This window comes from Cetorhinus maximus, chromosome 21 (assembly GCF_964194155.1).
Source record: "Cetorhinus maximus chromosome 21, sCetMax3.hap1.1, whole genome shotgun sequence".
Lineage (NCBI taxonomy): Eukaryota > Metazoa > Chordata > Chondrichthyes > Lamniformes > Cetorhinidae > Cetorhinus > Cetorhinus maximus.
This window is the reverse complement of record NC_135899.1, coordinates 31394066-31416796: the sequence shown is the minus strand read 5'-3', so window position 1 is coordinate 31416796 and position 22731 is coordinate 31394066. Positions and strand designations below refer to the sequence as shown.

At 48.2% G+C, this 22731-nt stretch overlaps 1 protein-coding gene across 1 annotated transcript; it reads right to left on the bottom strand.

Annotated features, from left to right (window-relative positions):
* Positions 1–754: 754 nt before the first annotated feature.
* LOC144695818 (uncharacterized) lies at positions 755–21792 on the bottom strand. The gene is made up of 3 exons (XM_078566830.1): positions 21733–21792; positions 6567–7625; positions 755–3765 (listed from the first exon to the last, which is right to left on the bottom strand). Exons 2-3 carry the CDS (start codon positions 7218–7220, stop codon positions 3238–3240), a joined length of 1182 nt encoding a protein of 393 aa, XP_078422956.1. The 5' UTR covers positions 7221–7625; positions 21733–21792; the 3' UTR covers positions 755–3237.
* Between the last annotated feature and the right edge of the window lie 939 nt (positions 21793–22731).

Below are 22731 nucleotides of genomic sequence, written 5' to 3'. Positions count from 1 at the left end.
ACCCACAGTAAATTGTAACCCCACCAGGGTTATGCAAAAAAATTAATGGTTTTAACACCTGCCAACCGTTTGCAGTGTTAACCGCGCAATATAAATGCAGGTTGTTGATTGTCACATCTGCCAACCAAATGGTTGCACAATTTGCAGCAAACAATGAAAAGTGGTTAGCAGCTGGTAAGCACTGTTATGACTCAGAATTTCACCTAACAGTGCTTATTCGGGTTCAGAGTACACTTCATGGGCAGGTCCACACCTCCCAGTAACAGAAACAGAAACCTCGTGGGTGAAGAGAACATCATGGTGCAGTAGGCACTGCTACATTGTACACAATTATTTTGCAACAGGCACAACAACTTGCATTTGTATAGCACCTTAAATGTAGTAACATGTCCGAAGACACTTTAGCACCGAGCCACATAAGGAGATATTAGGGGCAGGTACCCAATTGGTCAAAGAGGTAGGTTTAAGGAACGCCCTAAAAGGGGAAAGGAGAGAACGGGAGACGGAAAGATTTAGAGGCGGAATTCCAGTGCTGAGGTAGTTGAAAGCTGCCAATGGTGAAGAGATTAAAATCGCGGATTTAACCAGGATTGGGGAAGGGCAGAGATCACTGAAGGTTGTAGGGCTGGAGGAGGATAGAGAGATGGGGAGGAAGCAGGATGCAGGACATGCAGGGTATCTATCTTACACTCCTGGATATTTAAATAGATGAAGAAGATGCCATGCTGATAAGCTATACAATACAAGCTAAAACTAAAAAAACAAATTTATTAGTGGTTATAAATTTACACAAACAAATACACAACAATGTGGTGTTTCACAACAACATGGTGTTTCACATACACAAATATCTTAAACTACTTTGAAACCAAGAAAGCACTTTACAGTGCTTTTGAGTCCTTCTGAAGTGTCCTTTAACTGCCTTTTGAGTAAATATAAAAATGGGGTATACAGTTGCATGGAGTACCGCTTCCATATCACTACACTGAAATATAAACACTCAAGACCCAAGCTCCAGTTTTCTCTGATGTTCAGCTACAAAGGAAGGGGAACACCTTTCTCACTGATCAAAGCACAAAGTATGTCATCACTGGCCCGCTATCCAGCTTTACCTGTCCCACCCCCCTCTACCAGCTTATATTTCACCTCATTTCTATATTCCCCCAGTTCTGATGAAGAGTCATACGAAACGTTAACTGTGTTCCTATCCACAGATGCTGTCAGATCTCCTGAGATTTTCCAGGTATTTTTGTTTTTGTTTATGTCATGAGTATCAATTGCTTTCCAAGGAGAATATTCAATGATGGGTCAGCCACCATAGGGAATGGGTGGCCGCTTCGCAATGGCAACTCCAAACACTGCCTGTAGTGTTTGTCTGAAATGATACAGCCCTACTGGAGACAGGTCTACAGGCTCTACCACCCGTGAAAGCAGACATCACGTTTCAGCCGCGATTTTCACGCATTGTTGACACCAAGTCCAGATATTTACTCAGCACTGCCTACGTCAAGCCTTCACAACCAGTCATAATTAAAACCTTTCCGCATACTCTTCTAGGTAGGTGTCCTGCACACAGGGCCTCAATCTATGACAGCAGAGTCCCCTGACCTTGCCTGCCTCCCTGGATCTTGTCCATGGTCACTCTTCTGGCCCCCCTCTCTGCAGCTGGGCTGAGATCTGGAAACTCCCCACATCCATGTACAGGGGGAGGGCATTGCCGCCCCGAACCTCTATTACAACACTTCTTGGGCACAGTGTGATGGAGCTATGGCACGACGCCACCTCAGTTCCCTCGGTTGAAAGTTTTCAGTTTTAAACAGTCCCCATTTACAGTGGGTCTGCTGCAGGCATTTTAACATCTGCACTAGTGGAGGTAATGGAGAAGCAGGGACAATTAAAATTCACACACAGTGGGCACTCACAATCACTTGCACCCTTCGAGAGCCAAACCACGGGACAGGCAGGAGCAGCAGAAAAGACAGTTCACTTGGGCTCTGAGGCAGGGAGTGCCCCCCCAACCCTCCCCCACAGCCCCTGCTCCCGCTCCTGCAGACTAGGCAAGTTGGGGGGTGGGGGTAATAAAACCCAAATACAATAATGGAACAGCTCCTTCCCCATAGGGCACCCTTTTCCATTCACTTAAAATTCCTGCAGGATGCCTCCAGAAAATTGCAACAGTACATCACCAGGCGGGCTCACTGGAACACCACCAGAGCCATGGGGGCTGATTTGCAGGGAGAGGGGAAAAAACCAGGAGGCATTGCTGGGAGACAAACTGAAATATCCCAAGCCCGCTGCGTCAGCCGTTACGGAATGTCCTTACAGAGTCTTTATCCCCGTTAATATAAAGTCACTACCATGAAAAGCTACTTCATGCCAAATGCGAGACTCTTGCATTGCAGTCACTGCTGCCTTCAAGGTTTGATGCCGTGATAAGGATGTGTCACATCCTGTTAGAGTCCCCGTGCAGTTCAATCTGCCGGTAATTCTTCATCTGCACTGAGGGGGAGTTCCTGAAAGGCAGCCACAGCCTGTCAACCCTGACTGGCAATGGGGAAGGTAGGATGAACGAAAGGTCACTGGGATCATTGGAACAGCTTCCCACTAGCCAGTGCGCGCAGTTCATTTCCTATGGGACATTTCTCCATACAGGTCTCTTTCCCTTTCTCTGGCTAATTTTTCTGCCCCCCCCAAACCTTACCCAGAGTTTTTTAAAAATACAACTGCAGTACCTCGAACTAACACCTCTGGAATGGATCAACCCCATATGCATGTGTTGGTGGATCAGCAGGCGAAGCCTTTCTGACATAGGGCAGATTTGCTCAGTTTCTAGTGCGTGTGTGAATCACTTGTTCAGAGGCTGTACTGGAAGGGTTCTCAGCCTGCGTGGGCACGCTGCTCCTCCAGGAAGGACGTTCGGTCTGGAATAGTTCATTCCCTTTACGGCTGCACTGGGGCGACTGATGCTGGGGAACTCATGCTGTTCATAACCCTCTTGAACATGTTGTACTTCCAGAGTTTCTCACTCCTGTGGAAGTACCGTTGGCAGGAGAGGGAAGTGACATTTGCTGAGATTTGAGGCGGCGTACTGTGTGCGGAGCGGGGGGAGAGGGGTGGGGGTTGCACAGGCAGCCCTCTGGAGTACGCCTGCCGGATCTATGAAGATGTGCTGGTCTTTCCGGAGGCTGCAGAGGTGACCAGCAGGCCCGGCTGAGAATCTCATGCTCTGGCTCTTTCTCATTTGTGTGTGCGCTGATGTACCAGCAGCGAAGATGACTGAGTAAAGGCTTTGTCGCAAAGCTCACACTTGAACGGCCTCTCCCCCGTGTGCGTGCGCTGATGCACCAGCAGGGAGGACGAGCGGATAAACGCCTTGTTGCAAAGCTCGCACCTGAACGGCCTCTCGCCTGTGTGAGTGCGTTGGTGTGCCCGGAGGTTGGGCAGCTGTGTGTAGGCTTTGTCACAGATGTCACACTTGAAGGGTTTCTCCCCGGTGTGGGTGTGCCGGTGGACCTGGAGGAATATCAGCTGAGTGAAGGCTTTGCCACAAACCTCACACCTGAACAGCTTCTCCCCTGTGTGGATACGCTGGTGCACCCGCAGGTTTGACGACTGTGTGAAAGCTTTCTTACACACCTCGCACTTGAACGGCCTCTCCCCTGTGTGGGTCCGCTGGTGTACCTGAAGGTTCGACGACTGGGTGAAAGCTTTGTCACAGATGTCACACTTGAAGGGCTTCTCCCCGGTGTGAGTGCGCTGATGTACCTGGAATCACAGAATCGTGGAATGGTTATAACATAGAAGTTTGGCCCATCATGCCCATGCTGGCCCCCTGCTAAAAGCAACTCCGCTAGTCCCATTCCTCTGCCTTTTCCCCATGGCCCTGAAAATCTTTCCTCTTCGGGTAATTATCCAATTTCCTTTTGAAAACCGCGATTGAGCCTGCCTACACACTCCGCTTAGGCCCTGCATTCCAACCTCTAACCACTCACTGCATAAATAAAAACTTCTTCATGTCGTGATGGAATCCATGGAATCTTTATGCCGCTTCTGGTTCTTTCGCCGTCCAACTTAGATGAGTGTCTGCTGGTTCTTATCCCTTTACCAGTGGAAACCGTTTTTCATGATTTAGAAAACCTCTCCTCAAATATCAAGTCTCTTCTCAACCTTCTCTTCTCCCAAGACAGCATTTCCAGCTTCACCAACCTATTGACGGAACTGAAGTCTCTCATCCCTGGAATCATTCTTGTAAACCTTTCCGCACCCTCTCCAATGTCTTCACATCCTTCCTAAAGTGTGATGCCCAGAACTGGACACAATACTCCAGTTGAGGCTGAGCAAGTGTTTTTGTACTCTAAGCCTCTCTTTATAAAGGTCAGGATCCCTGCCACCTTCAATGATTTGTGCTCGTGTACCCCCAGGTCCCTCTGCTCCTCTACCCCATTTAAAATTGTGCCTTTTTAAAAAAAAATTGTCTTTCTTCATTCTTCCAATCAAAATGCTTCACTTCACACTTTGCTGAGTTAAATTTCACCCGCCACATGTCCACCCATTCTACTGGCCTGTCTATGCCCTCTTGAAGTCTAACACTATCCTCCTCAGTTCACAGTATTTCCAAGTTTTGTGCCATCTGTAAATTTTGAAATTGTGCCCCGCATACCCAATTCTAGGTCATTAATATAGATCAAGAATGTCAGGGTCCTAATACGAACCCCTGGGGAATCCCAAAACATACCATCCTCCAGTCCGACGAAACAACCATTCATTACAGTTCTCTGTTACCTGTCACTCAGCCAACCTCATATCCATGCTTCCATTTCCCTTTTATTTCATGTACTTAAACTTTGCTGAGAAACCTGTTTTATGTAGGCCTTTTATCATTTGTAACATTTGCAATCCTCCAGTCCTCTGGCACCACCCCTGTATCTAAGGAGGATTGGAAAATTATGGCCAGTACCTCCATGATTTCCACCCTTGCTTCTCTCTGTAATCTTGGATGCATCTGATCCAGTCCCGGTGCCCCTATTAGATTTTAGCACGGCCGGCCTTTCTAATTCCTCCTCTTTATCGGTTTATAGCTCATGCAGTGTCTCTTCCTTGTTCATGGTGATTTTGGCAGCACCTTCCTTGGTAAAGACAAAGGTAAAGTGCTCATACACTATCTGATCTGCCTCCACGTGTAAATCCCCTTTTTAATTCCTAATTGTTCCTCATTTTACTACTGTTTATGCCCATAGAAAACTTTTGGATTCCCTTTTATGTTAGCTGCCAGTCTCTTCTCATGCTCTCTCTATACTGCTCTTCTTTCTTTTTTCACTTTCCCGGCTGAACCTTCCATATTCTTCCTGGTTCCCACATGTTTCATCAACCTGTCGCCTGTCATGCACACACTTTTTGATTGTCTTTTATTGTCCTAGCACTCCCCATTGTGTCAATATGCCTTGACTCTACCCAACCTATGTCTTCTTTAAAGATAGCCCTGTAATTGTTCAGTACAGTTTTGCCTGCCAATCTTTGATTCCAATTTACCTGGACCAGATCCATTCTCAACCCATTAAAGTTGGCCCTCCTCTGATTAGTTATTTTACTCCTGATTGCACCTTCTTCTTTTTCAAAGCCAACCTGAACCTACTTTTTAAAATTTATTCTTTCATGGGATATGGACATTGCTGGCAAGGCCAGCATTTGTTGCCCATCCCTAATTGCCCTTGAACTTAGTGGTTTGTTAGGCCACTTCAGAGGGCAGTTAAGAGTCAATCGCATTGCTGTGGGCCTGGAGTCACAAGAAGGCCAGACCAGGTAAAGATGGCAGATTTCCTTCCCTAAAGGGCATCAGTGAACCAGGTGGGTTTTTATGACAAGGTTTGATGATCAGGATTAGGCTAGTTTTCAATTCCAGATTTGAGGAATCGAATTTAAATTCCACCAGCTGTCGTGGTGGGTATTTGAACCCATGGCGTCAGAGCATGAGTCTGGACCTCTGGATTATTAGTCCAGTGACATTACCACTAGGCCATGGCTATAGCTAATACCAAATTCACTTGACCCATCTCATTCCCCAGAACCCGACCCAGCAATGCCTCTTCCCCTGTTTATGCAAAAACATACTTATGTGGAAAATTCTCCTGAATGCTCTTCAGGAACTCTTGCCCCTCTCTATCCTTTACACAATTACTATTCCTTTACACCTTTACACAATTATTATTCCAGTTTATTAGTATGATTAAAGTCCCCCATTATAACTACTATACAGTTTTTGCACTTCTCTAACTTCCCTTGCAAATTTGTTCCTCCATATCTCCCCCACTAGTTGATGACATATAGAATACACCCAGTAACGTACAGTGCCTCTACTGTCTCTTAGCTATAGCCAAAAAGGTTTGGTAATTGCCGCTAAGTCCTCCTGTCTCCAACATTCACCATAATGAATACCACTGCCGCCCCTCCTTTTTTCCCTTCTCTATCTTTTCTGAACACTGCATATCCAGGAATGTTTCTTACCCAGCCCTGCTCTTTGAGCCAGGGGCTATCTGTGCCTGCAGCTCAGCATCGCCCACCAAGCTTACCTGGAGGAAGATCAACTGGGTGAAGGCTTTGTCGCAAGTGTTGCATCTGAATGGCTTCTCCCCCGTGTGGATGCGCTGGTGGATCAGGAGCTGCGTCGACTTTGCGAAGCCCTTGTCGCAGACCTCGCACTTGAAGGGTTTCTCCCCGGTGTGGATGCGCTGGTGCTCCACGAGGCACAGTGACCGGGAGAAGGCTTTGTCACAGACCCCGCACTTGAAGGGCTTCTCGCCCGTGTGGATCCGTCGGTGTTGCAGGAGGGTCGACGACTGAGTGAAAGCCTTGTCACACACCTGGCATTTGAAGGGCTTCTCGCCCGTGTGGACCCGCCGGTGACTGACCAGGAATGCCAGCTGCGTGAAGGCCTGCTCGCATACCTCGCACTTGAAGGGCTTCTCCCCGGTGTGGGTGCGCTGGTGCTCGCGGAGGCGGGAGGACTTCACGAAGGTCTTGTTACAAACATCGCAGTGGAACGGCCTCTCACCCGTGTGGGTGCGGTGATGCTCCAAGAGGCCCACAGAGGTCACGAACGCCTTGCCGCAGAGCTCACACTTGAAGGGTTTGTCCCCCCGGTGGGCACGCTCGTGGACCTGGAGGGTGTAGGCCTGTGCAAAACCCTTGCCACACAATTCACATTTGTACGGCTTCTCCCCCATGTAGCTGCCCTGGTGTCATGGGAGGCACAACGTTAACACTGGGGCTTCATCCAAAACTTAAAACGCTCGATCCTGTGCAGACTCCTCACACAATCTCATTGTCGGACGGGCCACATCGCTGTTTCATTGCCAAATGTTGAAAGGCAAACATGCTTGTCGGGCTGCTCACCAGCCTCACCTGTGAACTGTCTCTCCTGCCTGCCTGCCTGCCGCTCTTCACTCTGCCCAGGCACAGGGAAGGCCCAACATTGATCCTCTAGTTTCAGATTGGATACTGTGCCGATGTCCTCCTGTTTGAGTAGTTTGAACATGGAGATGTTTCCCAGTTGGTGGGCCAGAGTAGCTCTTTGCTTTAAATCCTCCTGGTTTTCTCCGTACAAGTTTTTAAAATTGTTGCGATTTTTCCTGCAATACAACAAACAGGTTAAAAAAAAGTCACAGAATCACAGTGCAGAAGAGGCCCTTTGACCCATCAAGTCTGCACCGACACGTGAGAAACACCTGACCTACCTACCTAATCCCATTTTCCAGCACTTGGCCCATCGCCTTGAATTTTATGACATGCCAAGTGCTCATCCAAGTACATTTTAAAGGATGTGAGGCAACCCGCCTCCACCACCCTGCCAGGCAGTGCACCCCAGACCGTCACCACCCTCTGGGTAAAAAAGTTTTTTCTCAAATTGTGAGCCGCAGTGACCACATCTGCAGTAAGTGTTGGTTGCTGGAGGAACTCCGGCTCAGAATTGATGAGCTGGAGTCCAAGCTCCGGACGCTGCGGCACATCCAGGAGGGGAAGAGTTACCTGGATGCTTTGTTTCAGGAGGCGCTCACACCCGGTAGATTAAGTACCTCAAGTTCGGTCAGTGATCAGGGTCAGCAGGGTGTGTCTGCAAGTGAGGCAGGTAGAGGGATCCTGCGTTCAGGAACAGAGGAGCCTCAGCTCTTGACCTTGTCCAACAGGTACGAGGTACTTGCTCCTTGTGTGGATGAGGAACAGGGTTGTAGGGAGGATGTGCCAGTTGACCACAGCATCGTGGCACAGGAGCCATTCAAGAGGGGGGAGCAAACAGACGTGTGGTAGTTGTAGGGGATTCTATAATTAGGGGAATTGATAGCATCCTTTGTAAGCAGGATCGAGAGTCCCGCATGGTATGTTGCCTGCCCGGTGCCAGGGTGAGGGACATCTCTGACCGGCTTGAAAGGATATTGGAGAGGGACGGGGAGGATCCAGTTGTTGTGGTCCACACCAGGCCAAATAATATAGGTAAGACTAGGAAAAAGGACCTGCTTGGGGATTATCAGGAACTAGGAACTAAATTAAAGAAAAGGTCCTCAATGGTTATAATCTCCGGATTACTACCCGAGCCACGTGCAAATTGGCATAGGGACACGAGAATAAGGGAAGTAAACACGTGGCTAAAGGAGTGGTACGGGAAAGAGGGGTTCCATTTCGTGGGGCACTGGCATCAGTATTGGAACAGGAGGGATCTGTACCATTGGGACGGTGTCCACCTGAACCGATCTGGGACCAATGTTCTCGCGAAAAGGGTAAATAGGGTGGTCAATAGGACTTTAAACTAGAAAGTTGGGGGGGAGGGAAAGGTAAAACTCCAAGAAGTATGACTAATGGGAAACAAAGCAGCAGGTTAGCGTGTTGGGGGGTGGATTCAACTTCATGGAAAATTATGAAAAAACTGAAAAGAAAGGAGAGCCCAGGAGAGGCTATTTAAGTCTCCAGAACACAAAATAGGACAGAGTGTTTGGAAAGGGCTAGGAATCTAACTTCAAGCACATCAGATAAAGGGACGACAATGAGAAAGGGGATGGGAAATACAGAACTGAAGGTGTTGTATCTGAATGCAAGCAGCATACGAAATAAGGTAAATGAGCTTGTGGCGCAGATTGAAATTGGCAGGTATGATGTGGTGGGCATCACGGAGACATGGCTGCAGGGGGATCAGGACTGGGAGCTAAATATCCAAGGATATACATCCTATCGAAAAGATAGGCAGGTTTGCAGAGGGGGTGGGGTTGCTTTGTTAGTAAGAAATGAAATTAAATCGATAGCAAGAAATGACGTAGGGTCAGATGATGTAGAATCTGTGTGGGTAGAGTTGAGGAACCACAAAGATAAAAAAACCATAATGGGAGTTATGTACAGGCCTCCGAACAGTAGTCAGGATGTGGGGCACAAGATACACCAGGAGATAGAAAAAGCATGTAAGAAAGGCAAGGCTACAGTGATCATGGGGGATTTCAATATGCAGGTAGACTGGGAAAATCAGGTTGGTAGTGGATTCCAAGAAAAGGAATTTGTGGAATGTCTACGAGATGGCTTTTTGGAGCAGCTTGTGGTGGAGCCCACTAGGGAACAGGCAATTCTAGATTTAGTGATGTGTAATGAGGCAGATTTGATAAGGCAGCTTAAAGTAAAGGAACCCTTAGGAGGAAGTGACCATAATATGATAGAATTTACCCTGCAATTTGAGAGGAAAAAGCTGGAATCAGATGTAACGGTATTACAGTTGAATAAAGGCAACTACAGAAGCATGAGGGAGGAGTTGGCCAGAATTGACTGGGAGATGAGCCTAGCAGGAAAGACAGTGGAACAGCAATGGCAGGAGTTTCTGGGAGTAATTTGGGAGACACAGCAAAAATTCATCCCTAGGAAGAAGAAGCATACTAAAGGGAGTACGAGGCAACCATGGCTGACAAGGGAAGTTAGGGACAGCATAAAAGCTAAAGAGAAAGCATACAATGCGGTGAAGAGCAGTGGGAAACCAGGGGATTGGGAAGCCTACAAAGACCAACAGAGGACAACTAAAAAAGAAATAAGGAGGGAGAAGATTAAATATGAGGATGAACTAGCCAGTAATATAAAAGAAGGTTGCAAGAGTTTTTTTTAGATATATAAAGAGTAAGAGAGAGGCAAAAGTGGACATTGGGCTGCTGGAAAATGACGCTGGAGAAGTAGTCATGGGGAACAAAGAAATGGCGGAGGAACTGAATAGGTACTTTGCGTTAGTCTTCACGGTGGAAGACACGAGTGACATCCCCAAAGTTCAAGAGAGTCGGGGGGCAGAGGTGAGTATGGTGGCCATTACCAATGAGAAGGTGCCAGGAAAACTGAAAGGTCTGAAGGTGGATAAATCACCTGGACCAGATGGATTACACCCCAGAGTTCTGAAGGAGATAGCTGAAGAGATAGTGGAGGCGTTAGTGGTGATCTTTCTGGAATCACTGGAGTCAGGGAGGGTCCCAGAGGACTGGAAAATCGCTAATGTAACCCCCCTGTTTAAGAAGGGAGTGAGGCAAAAGACGGGAAATTACAGGCCGATTAGCCTGACCTCGGTTGTTGGTAAGATTTTAGAGTCCATTGTTAAGGATGAGATTTCAGAATACCTGGAAGTGCATTGTAAAATAGGGCAAAGTCAGCATGGTTTCATCAAGGGGAGGTCATGCCTGACAAATCTGTTAGAATTCTTTGAGGAGGTAACGAGTAGGTTAGACAAAGGAGAGCCAATGGATGTTATCTACTTGGACTTCCAGAAGGCCTTTGACAAGGTGCCGCACAGAAGGCTGCTCAGTAAGATAAGAGCCCATGGCGTTAGAGGCAAGGTATTAGCATGAATAAAAGATTGACTGTCTGGCAGGAGGCAGAGAGTGGGGATAAGGGGGTCCTTCTCAGGATGGCGGCCGGTGACTAGTGGAGTTCCGCAGGGGTCAGTGTTGGGACCACAACTTTTCACTTTATACATTAAATGATCTAGATGAAGGAACTGAGGGCATCCTGGCTAAGTTTGCAGATGATACAAAGATAGGTGGAGGGACAGATAGTATTGAGGAGGCGGGGGGGCTGCAGAAGGATTTGGACAGGTTAGGAGAATGGGCAAAGAAGTGGCAGATGGAATACAACGTGGGGAAGTGTGAGGTCATGCACTTTGCTAGGAAGAATAGAGGCATAGATTATTTTCTAAATGGGGAGAGAATTCAGAAATCTGGAGTGCAAAGGGACTTGGGAGTCCTAGTCCAGGATTCTCTTAAAGTTAACTTGCAGGTTGAGTCGGTAGTTAGGAAGGCAAATGCAATGTTGGCATTTATTTCGAGAGGACTAGAATATAAAAGCAGGGATGTGCTGCTGAGGCTTTATAAGGCTCTGGTCAGACCACATTTAGAATATTGTGAGCAATTTTGGGCCCCGTATCTCAGGAAGGATGTGCTGGCCCTGGAGAGGGTCCAGAGGAGGTTCACGAGAACGATCCCAGGAATGAAAGGCTTAACATATGAGGAACGTTTGAGGACTCTGGGTCTATACTCGATGGAGTTTAGAAGGATGAGGGGGGATCTGATTGAAACTTACAGAATACTGAAAGGCCTGGATAGAGTGGACGTGGGGAAGATGTTTCCATTAATAGGAGAGACTAGGACCCGAGGGCACAGCCTCAGAGTAAAGGGAAGACCTTTTACAACAGAGATGAGGAGAAACTTCTTTAGCCAGAGAGTGGTGAATCTATGGAATTCATTGCCACAGAAGGCTGTGGAGGCCAGGTCATTGAGTGTATTTAAGACCGAGATAGATAGGTTCTTGATTGGTAAGGGGATCAAAGGTTACGGGGAGAAAGCGGGAGAATGGGGTTGTGAAACTTATCAGCCATGATTGAATGGCGGAGCAGACTTGATGGGCCGAAAGGCCTAATTTCTGCTCCTATGTCTTATGGTCTTATGACATAGAGAAACATCCCAAGGTCATTCATAGGAGAGCTGATGAACTAACGCAGGCCATGTGATGGAAATAGCTGTTCCTGGTGATGGTGTGGTCACGTGGACGGCAGCTAGGCCCAGGGCCCGATATGATGCCCAGGTCCTGAAGACTTGTGAGCAGTTCTGATGAAAGGTCGTGGACCTGAAACATCGGGGTGGGGTTTACGGTCTCGAATCGGCCCCACGCTTACGTAAAATGCGGTGTCACCGGGTTGGCAATCCACGCCACCCTGCCACCACCACCACCCCCTCCCCCCACCGCCGATAATAGGGAAGACCAGCGGGTGCCAAAATCAGAAACCCACCCACCATTTTGGAGAAAACAGTTAATAAGCTGTTAACATAAAAGCAAAATCCTGCAGATGCTGGAAATTGGAAATAAAAGTGGAAAATGCTGGAAACACTCAGCAGGTCTGCGGAGAGGGAAAAGCAGGGTCAATGTTTCCAATCCAACATGGCCCTGCTTCAGAACTGCCATTGAGCTTTGTTAAAGAGGCAATTGGCAGAAATCTTTCATTGTCCGCTCCATTTCTCACGAGACACAAGGGAAAAGCGTTGGGGGTGAGTTACGCCAGTTGTGAGGGAGCCTCCAAACAGGACCATGGCCCACACGTGGCAGCAGAATCTGAAGGTGGCCGTGTTTGGCTATTAGTAGGTTTTATTCCTTCAGTTTTCATAGCTTGACATAACAATGAAGGAGAGAGTGAGAGGGAAGGGGGGGCTTTTAAATTGTTGGCCCCAACTGATTTCCGGCTCACAGCCTAACCCCTCACCCGCTGGACATCCTGCCCTAGACACCCGATTGGGCGCAGAGCACCCCCACCAACCCCCCCTCCCCGACAACGCTAACTGGCCAGCATTCCCACTGGCTGGCCGACAGCCGATTTGGCGCACTGAAACAGCGGACTGCGCACTTCCCGTTCTGCCTTCCTTAGCCTTGCTGGAAACCGTAAAATCTTACCCATTACCGCTGTTTCTCTCCTCACAGATGCTGCTGGGCCTCCTGAGCGGTTGCAGACTTCCTGTTTTTATTGCAGGTTTCCAGAATCTGAAGCGCTTTGCTTTTGTAAGAGTTGTGGACGGCCTAGTTCAGCTGAATTCAGGCAGTGGCCAGGGAGACGAATGGAGACTGTAGCTAGGGAGCAGAGTTTCTTATGGCAACCAAAGACAATGGCATTGGTTTTTCCAATACTCTACTGGAGGAAATTTCCCATCAAGCGCATCAATGGGTGTCGGACAAGCAGTGGAGAGGTCAAGAGAGGCGGTGGCGAGGTCAAGCTGGGTGTCGACAGCGTCCACACAAAAACTGATGCTGTTTACTTCAACGATGTTGCTGAGGGACAGCATGGAGATGAGACATAGGGAGGGGCCAAGGGAGAGATGCTTGGAATCTTTAGCAGTACAGGAGCAGGAGAAAAACTCTTTGTAGGAGATTTTCCAGCTATGATTAGATAGCTAAGTATGAGACCAGGAAAGGGCAGCTCCAGCTGAACAATTGAGGAGAGGAGTTGGAGGATGATGGCAGAGTCAATGGTGATAATAGCTTACTCTCTCCTCCTTGTTAGATAGCTCCCTAGCTCGAATTATCAAGATGATTAGTCTTGGTCCACAAAGGACCATTGGCATCATTTTCCATTAGAGAGAGATCAGCTTGAGGGGCACCTCTCCACTTCAAGCATGGGCCAGGCACGGAGGCAGGTCTCTGTAAACTACCACAGCCTGTATGAAATTGAACCTGCACCATTAGCATCATCCTGCACCACACTCTGAGCGACCTCTCAAATGAATGGAGTTTACTAATGATCACATGGTGAGATGGCAACTGTTTGTGACGGACGTAATGAAAATATTCTCAAGCTTTCAAGCCTCTGTAGTCCCATTCACTTCAATCTCTGCAATGGGGGTAAGAGTGTCAGCCTCTATAACACAGAGCTCACTGTCAAGATAACTGTCGAGGAAAGGACAGACTGGGCTTGTTTCCGCTGGTGTTTAGAAGGGTGAAGGGCGATTTGATTGAAGTATATGAGATCCTGAATGTTATTGACAAGGTGGACATTAAAAGGCTGTTTCCTCTTGTGGGTGAATCCAGAACTAGGGGCCACTGTTTTAGAATTAGGGGTCGCCCTTTTAGGACAGAGAGGAGGAGGATTTTTTTCTCTCAGAGGGTTGTGCGACTTTGGAACTCTCTGCCTCAGAAGGCGGTGGAGGCGGGGTCACTGAATATTTTTAAGGCAGAGGTAGTTAGGATTCCTGTCAGGCCAGGGAATCAAAGGTTATCGAAGTTAAATCGGAATGTGGAAATCGAAACATAAGAAGATCCGCCATGATCTTATTGAATGGTGGAGCAGGCTCGAGGGGCCGAATGGTCTACTCCTGTTCCTATTTCTTATGTTCTTATGCTCTAACCCCCCTGTATTCCCATTCACCACAACCTCTGCAATGAGGATGAGTGAGTCGTTCTTCTATAACAGTGCTCAAAGTTGCAAACGGTCAGCTTTGCCCTATTCTGAGTTTAAATGAGTCAGTGGATTGTGATCTGCATATACCGTGAAATGTGCAGAGCTATGGCTCAATCTTCACAATACTCACATGGCAACATAATTCTTCCCAGGCAGTGAGTGCTACAAGACAACAATAGCTTGTGGCTCGAGTAAACAACTGTTACTCCTCCCCTTGTTCATTCACCTGACTCAGTGTGACTCCCGCTATCGCCCTGCCTGTCATATCAATAGAGACCATAACTCGAGTGTAATCTGGAGCTGTGCTCAGCTCAGTCAGGACACTGTCTCAGCTTGCTGGCCACACCCCCTGTTGCGGTTCCATGCTGTTGACAGGTTTGTTGTATTAGGATGTTTCCCGACAGCGATCATTTGAAACAAAGATCTGGCAATGGCCTGGTTTCCAGGAATACAGTAAGTTGCTTCTTTGTCTCTGAGACTCCCAATCGCACTGTACAACGTTGTGCACAATATAGCACATCAACCGTGCCTACATGACATCTCCCAACTCCCCACAGCTCACCTGCCTTTGGTAATCAAACCAGTGCATTATCGACAAAGAGATTTTGACATTCCAGACTCCTACCTTGTTCAGCTGATGATTTGTTGTAGTTTCCCAGATCATATCACTCAGTTCCACTTATACCCAGCCCTGAAGGCCACAGTCTCCCTGACCTTCAGTTCCAATGTGTGAGGGTTACAGTCTCCCTGACCTTCAGTCCCACTGTGTGAGGGTTACAGTCTCCCTGACCTTCAGTTCCACTGTGTGAGGGTTACAGTCTCCGTTTCACTAAGTCCCAATGTGTGAGGGTTACAGTCTCCCTGTCACTAAATCCCACTGTGTGTGGGTTATAGTCTCCCTATCACTCCCACCGTGTGAGCGTTACAGTCTCTCTGACCCTCAATCCCACTGTGTGGGGGTTACAGTCTTCCTGACCCTCAGTCCCACTGTGTGAGGGTTACAGTCTCTCTGACCCTCAGTCCCACTGTGTGAGGGTTACAGTCTCCATATCACTAAGTCCCACTGTGTGAGGGTTACAGTCTCCCTGACCTTCAGTTCCACTGTGTGAGGGTTACAGTCTCCGTTTCACTAAGTCCCAATGTGTGAGGGTTACAGTCTCCCTGTCACTAAGTCCCACTGTGTGTGGGTTAGTCTCCCTATCACTCCCACTGTGTGAGCGTTACAGTCTCTCTGACCCTCAATCCCACTGTGTGGGGGTTACAGTCTTCCTGACCCTCAGTCCCACTGTATGAGGGTTACAGTCTCTCTGACCCTCAGTCCCACTGTGTGAGGATTACAGTCTCCCTGACCCTCAGTCCCACTGTGTGAGGGTTACAGTCTCCCTATCACTAAGTCCCACTGTGTGAGGGTTACAGTCTCTATATCACTCAGTCCCATGTGTGAGGGTTACAACAGTCTCCCTGTCAATCGGTCCCACCGTGTGAGCATTACAGTCTCCATGCCCCTCAGTCCCACTGTGTGTTAGTTCTCTGTGCCCATATCAATCAGTTGCATTGCGTGAAGGTTAGTCTCTCTGAACCACAGGTCCCTCTGTGAAAGAGCTACTTTCTCCCTTACTCTATCACTCAATCCCACTGTGTGAGGGTCACAGTTTCCCTGTCACTCAGTCCCACTGTGTGAGGGTTAACAGTCTCCCTGACCTTCAATCCAACAGTCTCCTTGACTCTCTGACTCACTGTATGAGGGTTACAGTCCCAATGCCCATATCAACCAATCCCACTGTGTGAGGGTTACAATCTCCCTGACCCTCAGTCCCACAGTGCGAGGGTTACAATCTTCCTGTCACTCAGTCCCACTGTGTGGGGTTACAGTCGCCCTGATCCTCAGTTCCACTGTGTGAGGCTTACAGTCTCCCTGACCCTCAGTCCCACTCTGTGAGGGCTACAGTCTCCCTGTCACTCAGGCCCACTGTGTGAGAGTTACAGTCTTCCTGACTCTCAGTCCACTCTGAGGGTTGCAGTCTCCCTGTCACTCAGGCCCACTGTGTGAGAGTTACAGTCTTCCTGACCCTCAGTCCCACAGAGTGGGGATTAGAGTCTCCCTGACCCTCAGTCCCACTGTGTGAGGCTTACAACCTTCCTGTTACTCAGTCCCACTGTGTGAGGCTTACAGTCTTCCTGACACTCAGTCCCACTGTGTGAAGATTAGAGTCTCCCTGGCCCTCAGTCCCACTGTGTGAAGGTAACGGTCTCCCTGTCAATCTGTCCCACCGTGTGAGCATTACAGTCTCCATGCCCCTCAGACCCACTGTGTGAGTGTTACAGTTCTCTGTGCCCATCTTAATCAGTTGCACTGCGTGAGGGTTAGTCTCCCTGAACCACAGGTCCCACTGTGAGAGAGCTACTGTCTCCCTGGCTCTATCACTCAGTCCCATTGTGTGAGGGTCACAGTCCCCTGACCCTATCACTCAGTCCCACTGTGTGAGGGTCACAGTCCCCTGACCCTATCACTCAGTCCCACTGTGTGAGGGTCACAGTCCCCTGACCCTATCACTCAGTCCCACTGTGTGAGGGTCACAGTCCCCTGACCCTATCACTCAGTCCCACTGTGCGAGGGTCACAGTCCCCTGACCCTATCACTCAGTCCCACTGTGTGAGGGTCACATTCCCTTACCCTATCACTCAGTCCCACTGTGTGAGGGTCACAGTCCCCTGACCCTATCACTCAGTCCCACTGTGTGAGGGTCACAGTCCCCTGACCCTATCACTCAGTCCCACTGTGTGAGGGTCACAGTCCCCTGACCCTATCACTCAGTCCCACTGTGTGAGGGTCACAGTCCCCCGACCCTATCACTCAGTCCCACTGTGTGAGGGTCACAGTCCCCTGACCCTATCACTCAGTCCCACTGTGTGAGGGTCACATTCCCTGACCCTATCACTCAGTCCCACTGTGTGAGGGTCACAGTCCCCTGACCCTATCACTCAGTCCCACTGTGTGAGGGTCACAGTCCCCTGACCCTATCACTCAGTGTCACTGTGTGAGGGTTATTGTCTCACTGACCTCAATCCAACTGAGGGTTACAGTCTCCTTGACCCTCAGTCCCACTGTGTGAGATTTAACAGTCTCTCTGACCCTCAGTGTCACTGTGTGAGGATTATTGACTCCCTGACCCTCAATCCAACTGTATGAGGGTTACAGTCTCCTCGACCCTCAGTCCTACTGTGTGAGGGTTACAGTCCCAGTGCCCATATCAACCAATCCCACTGTGTAAGGGTTAGTCTCTCCGTGCATATCAATCAGTCCCACTTTGTGAGAGTTACAGTCTCCCTGACCCTCAGTCCCAGTGTGAGAGTTACAGCCCCAGTACCCATATCAATCAATCCCAGTGTGTGAGTTACAGCCCCAGTACCCATATCAATCAATCCCAGTGTGAGAGTTACAGCCCCAGTACCCATATCAATCAATCCCAGTGTGAGAGTTACAGCCCCAGTACCCATATCAATCAATCCCAGTGTGTCAGTTACAGCCCCAGTACCCATATCAATCAATCCCAGTGTGAGAGTTACAGCCCCAGTACCCATATCAATCAATCCCAGTGTGAGAGTTACAGCCCCAGTACCCATATCAATCAATCCCAGTGTGTGAGTTACAGCCCCAGTACCCATATCAATCAATCCCAGTGTGAGAGTTACAGCCCCAGTACCCATATCAATCAATCCCAGTGTGAGAGTTACAGCCCCATTACCCATATCAATCAATCCCAGTGTGTGAGTTACAGCCCGAGTACCCATATCAATCAATCCCAGTGTGTGAGTTACAGCCCCAGTACCCATATCAATCAATCCCAGTGTGAGAGTTACAGCCCCAGTACCCATATCAATCAATCCCAGTGTGAGAGTTACAGCCCCAGTACCCATATCAATCAATCCCAGTGTGAGAGTTACAGCCTCAGTACCCATATCAATCAATCCCAGTGTGAGAGTTACAGCCCCAGTACCCATATCAATCAATCCCAGTGTGAGAGTTACAGCCCCAGTACCCATATCAATCAATCCCAGTGTGTGAGTTACAGCCCCAGTACCCATATCAATCAATCCCAGTGTGTGAGTTACAGCCCCAGTACCCATATCAATCAATCCCAGTGTGTGAGTTACAGCCCCAGTACCCATATCAATCAATCCCAGTGTGAGAGTTACAGCCCCAGTACCCATATCAATCAATCCCAGTGTGAGAGTTACAGCCCCAGTACCCATATCAATCAATCCCAGTGTGTGAGTTACAGCCCCAGTACCCATATCAATCAATCCCAGTGTGCGGGTTACAAGCCCCTGTACCCATATCAATCAATCCCAATGTGTGAGTTACAGCCCCAGTACCCATATCAATCAATTCCAGTGTGAGAGTTACAGCCCCAGTACCCATATCAATCAATCCCAGTGTGAGAGTTACAGCTCCAGTACCCATATCAATCAATCCCAGTGTGAGAGTTACAGCCCCAGTACCCATATCAATCAATCCCAGTGTGTGAGTTACAGCCCCAGTACCCATATCAATCAATCCCAGTGTGTGAGTTACAGCCCCAGTACCCATATCAATCAATCCCAGTGTGTGAGTTACAGCCCCAGTACCCATATCAATCAATCCCAGTGTGAGAGTTACAGCCCCAGTACCCATATCAATCAATCCCAGTGTGAGAGTTACAGCCCCAGTACCCATATCAATCAATCCCAGTGTGAGAGTTACAGCCCCAGTACCCATATCAATCAATCCCAGTGTGAGAGTTACAGCCCCAGTACCCATATCAATCAATCCCAGTGTGTGAGTTACAGCCCCAGTACCCATATCAATCAATCCCAGTGTGTGAGTTACAGCCCCAGTACCCATATCAATCAATCCCAGTGTGAGAGTTACAGCCCCAGTACCCATATCAATCAATCCCAGTGTGTCAGTTACAGCCCCAGTACCCATATCAATCAATCCCAGTGTGAGAGTTACAGCCCCAGTACCCATATCAATCAATCCCAGTGTGAGAGTTACAGCCCCAGTACCCATATCAATCAATCCCAGTGTGAGAGTTACAGCCCCAGTACCCATATCAATCAATCCCAGTGTGAGAGTTACAGCCCCAGTACCCATATCAATCAATCCCAGTGTGTGAGTTACAGCCCCAGTACCCATATCAATCAATCCCAGTGTGAGAGTTACAGCCCCAGTACCCATATCAATCAATCCCAGTGTGAGAGTTACAGCCCCAGTACCCATATCAACCAATCCCAGTGTGAGAGTTACAGCCCCAGTACCCATATCAACCAATCCCAGTGTGAGAGTTACAGCCCCAGTACCCATATCAACCAATCCCAGTGTGAGAGTTACAGCCCCAGTACCCATATCAACCAATCCCAGTGTGAGAGTTACAGCCCCAGTACCCATATCAATCAATCCCAGTGTGAGAGTTACAGCCCCAGTACCCATATCAATCAATCCCAGTGTGTGAGTTACAGCCCCAGTACCCATATCAATCAATCCCAGTGTGTGAGTTACAGCCCCAGTACCCATATCAATCAATCCCAGTGTGAGAGTTACAGCCCCAGTACCCATATCAACCAATCCCAGTGTGTGAGTTACAGCCCCAGTACCCATATCAATCAATCCCAGTGTGAGAGTTACAGTCTCCCTGACCCTCAGTCCCATTGTGTGTGGGTTACAGTCTCCCTGACAATTCAGTCCCACTGTGAAGGTTATTGTCTCCCTGACCCTCTCACTCAGTTCTACTGTGGTCTCCTCGAGATGCACATTCACTCAGCACCACTAAAACTAATGACTAAATCAAACTAATGATTCATGAGTTAGGGACTGGACATGCCATCCTTTTTGGTCTCTTGCCCTTTTCGTTGTTTTTTTAAAATCTTTAGCTTTGTTTCAGATTGTAGGTGAGTTCTCACTTGTTCCATCTCTTTTTATTTACCTTGATATCTGTATAAAATTCATGCCATGGCCAGGTAAGGAATAAAGAAGTCAGGTTATTTCAGTGTCTTGCTCTAACCCATATCCTCACAGAATGCGGTTTGTAGTTAAAAGGTGGGAGTGTAAGACTAAACTGCCCCTTGTAAACTTTGATAAACACAATGATTAAACACCATGAGAACAAGTGAATGGTATCAGTAAATCACAGGCAGCTCCTTGAGTAGAAATACTAAATAGTTCCCTTCCCCTGTGCTAAAATGATACATCAGCCCTTTCCTTTTTTAAAATTCATTCATGGGATGTGGGCTTTGCTGGCTGGGCCAGCATTTACTGCCCATCCCTAATTGCCCTTGAGAAGGTGGTGGTGAGCTGCTTTCTTGAACCGCTGCAGTCCATGTGGTGTAGGTACACCCACAGTGTTGTTAGGAAGGGAGTTCCAGGATTTTGACCCAGCGACAGTGAAGGAGCAGCGATAGGTTTCCCTATTCTCACTATCTGCGAAAGCACCCTCTATGGTCACTCAAACTCTCTTCAAAGTCACTGATTTGAAAAAAGACTGCTAGTCAAACAGAGCACTACTTAAATAACAGAGCTGTTCCATTGAAAAAGTGCTGCCAGTTAAGAAACCCGCTGAACAATACACACTGAGCCGAACTGCCCCAGCCTTGGAAAAAACAAATAGAAACTGTTTTTCTTAAAGAAGCAGGACTTTGGAAATGCGATCACACCATCGCCAGTGCTCTTCACACTGAGCTGGCTGAGCTGCTCTGTATTTCCAGCTAGGTCTCCGTTTCTGATGATTTTTGAAAGATTGGTGTTGATTGCCCATCGCTGATACGCTCCGATCGCCTGCTGGCCCACTTGAGAGAGCAGCTAAGGGTCAACTATGTTGGCATGGACTGGCCTCAAAACTAGGCCCGAGCTTGCCCTGACTCTTAAACAGATTTACACATAACAAACTAGATTTCCCTTTACAGCAGGACTCCTCCCAGAGAATGGTCTCCAGAAATGCATTCTCATCACAGGCAGGGAATCTATAAGAATCCTCCTGCACCTCTCGGCAATTCACCCCTCGCCTTCTCAATTTCAGCAATGGCCCACAAATAAAACTCAGCCTGTCAACGAAAGGGAGGTGCTTCCAATAAGCACAGTCACTCAATCTCCAACTCTCAGCTCCAGCCGAACAGTTCAACACAAAGCACAGAATCCTCTGAGCTGGGATCCTCACACACAGTGCAGGGGGCATTTCTGCCCCCTTCCTGATTCCCAGCAGGATAGTCAGGCTGCCTCAACATTAACAAATTTACTGTATAAAATCTGTACAAACCTTCTTCCAGCCCTGACTGGCTTTATTGCTCACACTTTGAATGCAGACACAGGAGGGACTGAACCTGCTGAAAGAAAGGAGGAGGAAATCAGGGGCACTGGGCACATTAGACAGACTGACAGTGTTCACAGCCACTCAGGAACTGCACTCCAAGGAGAAACCACCCACAACTAAAATGCCAATCAAAGATTCCAGCCATTCAGCGTGAGCTGGGAGTGGAACTTCCCTTCAGATAGTGAGAGGGAGGGTAGCACTGGGAGAACCTTTAAACCTGGTTAAAATATAAACCCAATCCTAAACCCTCATCATTTTAAACCCTGAGTCTGACTCCAATCCTCAACCCTCATCAATTTAAATCCCGTCTCTGACTCCAATCCTAAACCCTCATCAATTTAAATCCCGTCTCTGACCCCAAACATAAACCCTCTTCAATTTAAATCCCGTCTCTGACCCCAATCGTAAACCCTCATCAATTTAAACCCTGAGTCTGACCCCAATCCTAAACCTTCATCAATTTAAACCCTGAGTCTGACCCCAATCCTAAACCCTCATCAATTTAAACCCTGAGTCTGACCCCAATCCTAAACCCTCATCAATTTAAACCCTGAGTCTGACCCCAATCCTAAAACCTCATCAATTTAAACCCTGAGTCTGACCCCAATCCTAAACCCTCATCAATTTAAACCCCAGTTTGTTGGAGGTACTGCAGGGTCTCGGTCTTACAGACGGAGTCTGACACAAGCCGGGTCACCGTCATGCCACTGGACCCTTACCTCGGAGTCCAGCTTTCAGCATTCTCCTCCATCTCTCGGCTTTCCACCTGGGGACATCCTACAGGCTTCTAACCTCCCTCTGTCCCATTCAGTCAAACCTCCTTTCCCCCTCTCTAATACCTTTGTAACTCAAATTAAAATGTTCAATCATCATGAACACAAAGCAGAATTTTGTCTGTTTCCCCTATGATTTTTCTCATAGTTACTGGCAGCAGTGCAGACGAGC

Coding starts and splice junctions, on each gene's coding strand:
- LOC144695818 (XM_078566830.1), bottom strand. CDS start 7,220: ATGGGGGAGAAGCCGTACAAATGTGAATTGTGTGGCAAGGGTTTTGCA. Junction 3,766..6,566: donor CCCAGTTGATCTTCCTCCAG/GTAAGCTTGGTG, acceptor CTGTGATTCCAG/GTACATCAGCGCACTCACAC.